The 7,386-nt window shown below is 44.9% G+C and overlaps 1 protein-coding gene across 1 annotated transcript in view; it reads left to right on the top strand.

Moving 5' to 3' along the window:
• The first annotated feature begins 2,812 nt into the window (after positions 1-2,812).
• myclb (MYCL proto-oncogene, bHLH transcription factor b) overlaps positions 2,813-7,386 on the top strand; it is an 8,017-nt gene continuing 3,443 nt past the window's right edge. The window contains exons 1-3 of the mRNA XM_008332075.3: positions 2,813-3,342; positions 4,264-4,982; positions 6,374-7,165. Coding sequence (XP_008330297.1) covers positions 4,316-4,982; positions 6,374-7,158 — 1,452 coding nt within the window. The 5' untranslated portion in view covers positions 2,813-3,342; positions 4,264-4,315 and the 3' untranslated portion in view covers positions 7,159-7,165. The remainder of the gene's footprint in view (positions 3,343-4,263; positions 4,983-6,373; positions 7,166-7,386) is intronic.

Below are 7,386 nucleotides of genomic sequence, written 5' to 3'. Positions count from 1 at the left end.
TTGAAGTAACACAAAATCACCACACACAAAGCTTTCAATGTTGTTTTTTGCCTTTCGGTTTTGGGATAGCTTTTTCTATAATGACCATTTAACTGTTACATTTCTTTAAATATACTTAAAGATGAAAGGAGAATAAAGAAGAATTTGGATGTCTCAATTTATTTAGGAAAACAACAAGAAAAAAAAAAACCCTAAATAAATCTACCTTTTATTTATAACGTAAAGTAGTGAATCTGCTATTTGGAATTAAGAATTTCTAACCTACTAAAATAAAAATACAAAGGTGAATTAAATGTTTGTAAAAATCATTTATCTAGCTGTGTTTCCAAAGCCTATAAACTTTCCTGAAAAATTAAACATTGGTCCCTTGATTTATACTTTCATGAGACGTGGATGTACCCCAACCCTTACGTTAGGATAATGGACATGACAAAGATGTGTGGCTGCTGAGCGTCTCAGTGTGCTGCGACTTGATTAAGTGAGCATCTGGAATGAAAGGAAATCCTCTCGGTCAATCTTTATCTTTTCTGCCTTGTGTGTGTGTGTGTGTGTGTCAGCAGGAGGGCAACGACTTCCAGGGGGGTAGCATCTGTCGATTTTTCTCTCCATATTACATGAAGTGAGCCTGCCGCTGCCCAGACACCACAGACACACCGGTGGGAGTGTCCACCACTAGGTGTACATTGATCAGTCTGGAAAGTCAGACATGAAGCGCTGCAGAGGTGGTTTGGATGGATAAAAATGGTGGAGGAGGAGGAGGAGGGTCTGTCTTGACTTTTGCTTTCCTCCGTGACATTTCTCCTCCTTTGTTATACACCTACGATGAGATCGTTAGCAATTCTGGAGTTTTTGATGGATTCGCCTTCAGAACTGGCCTAATATCTCATTTCACAGGTTTAACAAGAATGCTGAAAATGTTCCTTGGGGATTGAGGTCCCAGTTGACTGGAAATTAGCGCACTGATGATGCACATTTGTCAGCTCTTAATCCACCATGTACCTTTCCTGGTCTCATGAGATGAGATGAGATCTGGCAACTATAGTTATAACTGAATTTATGTCTTTTTTTTCTTACTTGAACAGAATGCACCGTTATCCAACCCATAGTTCGTCTATTCATTTTTATCTTCTGCAGTTTCCTGTGTGCAGCGTTATGGGCCGCTCTCTGCTGCTGTGGCAGCCACTGGGGATCATTAAAGCTTCATTAAATATAATCAAATAATTCAAGTCATCCATTGTACAGACTTCATAGTGAAGGCTGCTGGAGGACAAATATTTAAATGTAACGCTGCAGAACTTCATGAGCTCTTCCTGTTTCTATTCTCTACGTCGATGGATGGATGGATGGAAACCCAACGCTTGGGTGCGTTGGTGCGAACGAGTGTCAGTTCATTCACTACTGTTTTATTTGGTCAGGTTTTATACATCAACGTGATGCATCTCAACACCAGCGCGCCCTCCCCCCCCCCGTTCTGGGAGGAGACGCTGGCTAACTGGTATCTCGTGAGGTTTCCCACTAATCCTGTGAGATAGTTTCTTTAATGTTGCTACTGTTTATATGTCTGCTTTAAAGAGGAGAATTAACAGGGAGTCAGATCAGCTCCTCCTTTTTCATGCAAACAAGGTTCACTAATCCACACTGGGTTTTTGTTGTAAATGAGCTGTTACCCTTTGCGCATCTGCCAGTATACCATTTACATATTCTTGTCAATGAAAATCTGTTGAAAAAAGGGGGGATGTGGAGGTTTTTTTTCATGTATGAATTACAAAAATAGCACGAAATTCTTAAGAATGATAAAGGGTTTTTTCAGCCAATCCATGCACTCGGTGGTTCATTCAGCACAGGTACAAAGAATGTAACACAAAAAGAGCACTAAAGAAACAATATTTTTTTAAATTCACTTTTAATTTTCCAGTCTGCCTGCTACTATCTTTGACCACTCTCTGCTGGGAAAAGTAGTTAACCCCCTAATGTTTAATCTTGGTGAGTGGGGACATGGTTGCAATAGGTGGGGTGAAGGGTGTTAGGAAAAAAGGGCAGAGTAAAACAGCTTGAGGAGAACAGAGAATGATTGACAGACGATGTTAAAAGGAAGAGGATGGGGTAAAGAGTAGAAGAGAAAGAGGATAGACAAAGATTTCATGCTGTCTGCTTCCCTGCAGAGATGAACGAGGGAGCGGGGACGGGGGTGAGGAGCAGTCAGAACAGGGGAGGTTTCCAAATCATCCCCAAAAGTCTTAATGCTAGTTTGTTTTGTTGTGTTTTAAGTGGTCTGGTAGCTGCAGCGGTTTCATCCGTGGCTGGCAAAACAAGTGTCAGCAGTTGTTGCTGTGTGTGTGCAGCTGTCAAGACACACACACACACACATGAACACACACAAGAACAGACCGCTGCATCCATGCTGTCTCTCTCAAAGCTGGGCCTCTACATCATAGGCCTGGTATTGATTACAAAGACTTTGAGATGCATTGCAGACATCAGATACTGCAGCCATATGTCCTCATGGCATGTGCATGTGAAAAAAAAAATCCATTTTATAACCCATTTCAGTCATGGACGTGGTTACACTTTCCTCATGCGGCATGATAAAAGCAAACAGATGTTAATGCTTTTACATAAGAGTGTTCAGGGTTTTTAAGTCTGCCTTTTATTTTGCCGGTAAAAATCAAAGGCAGTTTTCTCTTTGTTACAGTTAAGACAACTGAAAAATCCTTTGAAAGAAGAGAACAAAACAATAAAGGCAGAATGTCATATAGAAATCCGCAAAAATAGAGTTGTGCACGTTAATGCTTTAATAAGCCTTCAAATCCTCAGAGATATTAGAGTTAAGATTTGTTTTTGTACTGTTATGCGTACGTATGTTTAAATTAACATTTTTTAGTTCAAAAAATAATATTTAAACGTTCAATATCGGAGTTAAATCAGTATTTTTCGCAGCCTTGTCAATTGTGAACGGTGTCATAACAAAGCCTCTTCTCAATGGGGCTTCGTTCTTCTTTGTGAGTCGTGGCGCTTTAAGTGTGGGCGTGGCTCCCGTACTACGCCCCGCCCCATCTGCATAATAACCAACCCAGCTTCCCTGGAATCATTTAGTGCAGCAGTCTGCAAGGAAAGTGCGAACAGTATTTAGTACCCGAGCGTCTTTGACAGAGAACGGACTGACTTCTGTGAAAGAGAGAGAGAGACCGCACACGCATGAGCTTGTACGTGCATGTGTGCGCGAGAGAGTAGGAAGAGACGCTTCTTCACATCTGCAGCCAAGTCTTTATGAATCACTGTGGACACTGTGACATTGCGGATCTATGAAGACGCAGGGCGGTTTTGCACTATCAGCAACACCAGGTACCAGGAACTCTTACTTGATTTGTAATCACTCACACACGCTCTGTTACGGCTGCGAATGGGAACTTTTAGTTTGTTCCACTACAGAACCTGCTGCCGCTGCCGCCGTCGCTCAATTTCAACCAAACAACGTGCGCTTTTAGCCACAGCTGATTTCTTTGAAATTGATGCGCGCAGTTGCACAGAGAACAAACAGGGAGGAAAAAAACAGGTTGATCAAAGTCAATATCAGTAACTTCGTTTATTTTATTTTATTTTTAAATTATTGTTAACCATTTAATCTAATTACTGCCCGCTGAGCAGTAATATTGACCTGCACACACCTTCCTCCACCACCTCCTCCTCCTCCTCCTCCTCCCTGTCACACTACACTTTAAAGTCTTATGTAATGAAACGCTATTGCGAAACATGAAGTTGAACTCAGCGAAAGCAAACAAGGTTGAAGTTGTAACTGTTGGTCGTGTTGGAGCTCAACGTTAGAGTCCTCTTTGCCTCAAGTTTCGGCTTCTTTGTCATAATCATAGAACTTAAATGACCCGGCGCAGGTTCAATTAAGGGTGTCGCCCTAATTGGCACTTCATGTTCTCATCTTAATAATTACAATGATATTCAACGCTAATGATTTTATAAGATGTAATTATTTGAATCATCTGAAAGGATCCAGAAAGAGTGGACTTTTAAATAATATTAATTATTATTTATTACAATAAAAGGACAATTGCTTTGTTTTTTTTCCTGCATTAGTGAAAATGTTCCTTTTTATAAGACAACAATGTGCACATGATTGCATCAACACTGCAGCATTATCAGCATGGCCACAGCAGCCCTCCTCCCCCTTTTCTCAGAGGACAACATGTCCACAGACAGACAGACATTGTGGTGATGTGTCTCAGTTTGCTGTTGGGTCTTTCCCTTTCGCAGATCAAGGAAACACGGACTGACTGACCTCTTGACCGCCCTTCAACACACCCCTATGCCGGGCATTAGTTCCTCAACTGCCCCTCGTTATGAAAACTGGGACATGGACCACTTGGATCATTACCAACACTATTTCTATGACGACCACAACCCAGACGAGGATTTCTTCAAGTCCACGGCACCCAGTGAGGACATATGGAAGAAATTTGAACTGGTACCAACCCCGCCCACGTCCCCCATCCGGACAGTAGAAGGATCAGGCAGGGTCGGGCTGCTCTGCCCATCCCTGGGGGACAAGCTGGAGTGGGTGTCCCAGGTGTTGGGGCAGGAGGATGATCACCACCATCAGCTGCAGCAGCAGCAGGACCTGCCTTTCAAACTCACCGCGACCAACGACTCGTTTGGGAACCTGAGCTCCATCATCATTCAGGACTGCATGTGGAGCGGCTTCTCGGCCGGCCAGCAGCTCGAAAGAGTTGTAGGAGAGCGCTGCGGCGCCTCCTGTCCCGGGACAGTCGCTACTGCAGCCGCCGCCGCCACAAAGGTTGCGTCTGCGGTCGTTTCCCCGGCGAGAGCGCAGCTCGTGCCTGCTGAAGCAGCAGTTCTCAGCAGCTCCGTGGCGGGAGACTGTGTGGACCCCACTGCGGTGCTCACTTTTCCTCTAAGCGGTGGATGCAAGAAGCCGGTGTCCTCTGGTTCTGAGTCTCACAGCGACTCATCAGGTCAGTGAGACCCTAAATAATACAACCGAGTACTGAGTCTGAGTGTGTTTTCCTTTTTTTTTTTTTTTTTTCTGCTGCACTGTTTGTGTCTGGGAGATGGTGGGGGGTGTAGTTTATACTATGATGTTTTTTATATCAGTTATTTTCAGATATCCTGTCTCTGCTTTGGCTATTCTTGTGAAGTCAGGGTTGGCATGGCACATGACTGCATTGCGTTACCTTGGTGCATTCAACACATGCTTTGAGCACAGAGTGACACGCCCATTCAAACATCTGCTGCCTGGCGCTGCTCCAGTGGGCCAGCTGCTACCTCTCTCTGTTCCTCCACTTGGACTTAAGATAATAATATCCTCTTCCTGTGCACTCTGTGTCTCACATTTGACATGATTTCAATAGTGACTGCAACTTTATGTAACAAGGAGTCTGCAGAAAAGGGAACGCTGTTGCGCTTGAGTACGAGTATCCCATACTCATACTCAAGTTGTTCTATTTATGCTCTTTAAACACATATGATCAGGTCTGGTATGTAGGCTGCCATGTGATGTTAAGAGCCAGGGGCATGCATAATGGTGCGTGGAATGTCACAAAAGGAACTTGTTGCTGCATTCCTCTGCTCAACAGGCAGCAGTGCCAATTGTGTCAGTGGGTGGATTTGATCCTGTTCAGCGGTGGCTGTGAATAGAGTGGGATTAGCCATTTAGGAGGTCAGCAAGGGCTGCAGGTTTCTACGAAGGCGGGGTTTTTACACTATATCCGAACACGGTGTGTGAGCTAATGTGTAAAGAAAAAAAGGCAGGAAGAAACTCCGAGAAGTGAAGTTTTTTTTAATTTTTTTTAAATATTTTTTTCCCTGTATCCATGCTATTGTTAGATATTATCACACCATTGAAGTTCTACGCTCTTCCCTTTGCTAGGCATACGCAGATGAGGTTTTTTTGAGCAATCAAAACCACATGGCTAGGGTCACTTTTATTTATTTATTTTTTTTAATATCAAGATGGAATAAAGGCAGCGACAGTCGGACTTATTTAATAAGCCCGTTAAACTCTTCGTTAAAGAGCAGTAATTGGCTCATTAAATCTGTGTAGCTTGGAATATTAGTCATCTTGTTAAAACAAGTCGACGATTAGCTGGTTTTCACCTGAGGCGATCTTCACACAGCCTTTCATCATCTCTGTGAACAAATGGAGAGTTTCTACCGTGAGATCTTTATTGGATTAATGGGCGAGTGCGTCGTTGGGGTGTATATTCTGGTATGTGTTGGGTTTTTTTTTTTTTTTTAGTCCTACCCTAAATAGATAACAACAGTTTTCTAAAACCTGGCAACGTTGTTCTTGGTGTGAAAGTATCATTTATCCTCTCACTAAAGATGTTTCCTCTGTCCTTTTCAGATGATGATGATGATAAGGACGACGATGAGGAGATCGACGTGGTTACGGTGGAGCACAACCAGCGGAAGCCTCGGCGAATGGTCAACACCCGCAAACCTGTGACCATAACGGTGCGAGCTGACCCCCTCGACCTCGGCATGAAGCGGTTTCACATCTCCATCCACCAACAGCAGCACAACTACGCTGCGCCGTCACCCGACACGCTCCCCTCACCACCGGCCGACCCGCCTCGAAAACGGGTCCGACAAGACCCCTCGTCCCACGTCACCCAGCCTCACCAGAACTCTCTTTACCACCACCCTCGGCCCGGCCACGCCCCTCTGAACATGGACAGCAGGAAGTCTCAAGCAGCCTTGAACGGGGTTAGGTCGGAGTCGCCCAACCTCCGCGCATCCTCTCCTACCTCGTCCGCGTCACCTTCGTCGCCTCCTTGCTCTTCTTTATCCTCGTTCCATCTCCAGACGTCACCCTCGAAGGCTCACTCCGTGTCCCACCTCTCCAGCCCTCAGTCGTCTGACTGCGAAGACACGGACAAACGCAAAGCGCACAACTTCCTGGAGCGCAAGAGACGCAACGACCTGCGCTCGCGGTTCCTGTCGCTGCGGGACGAGATCCCAGGCTTAGCGGACTGTCCCAAGACCCCCAAGGTTGCGATCCTGACTCAGGCCACTGAGTACCTGCAGCAGCTGCATGCGAGCGAGAGGCAGAAGGCTCAGGAGAGGAAGCAGCTGAAAGCCAAGCAGCTGCAGCTGCTGCAGAGGCTGGCACAGCTCAAACGGGCCTGAGCGCCAGGCTGTCGGCAGCTGTCACACACACACACACACACATGCACACACACACATTCACTCAATGGGACTTAATGAAGGAGAAAAGACACTAATTATCACTTTGCGTTTGTCACTTTGGAATGGTGCGGGTGGATTTTTGTTTAGTTTTTTTTTTTTTTTTTTTTGGGGGTTTTTTTTTTTTTTTGTTTGCACCTTAGCTCTCGAGGGATTGAAGAGGCCCCCACC

Source organism: Cynoglossus semilaevis, chromosome 18 (genome assembly GCF_000523025.1).
Source record: "Cynoglossus semilaevis isolate Cse_v1.0 chromosome 18, Cse_v1.0, whole genome shotgun sequence".
Classification (NCBI taxonomy): Eukaryota; Metazoa; Chordata; class Actinopteri; order Pleuronectiformes; family Cynoglossidae; genus Cynoglossus; species Cynoglossus semilaevis.
This window is presented reverse-complemented; position numbering and strand designations above follow the sequence as displayed.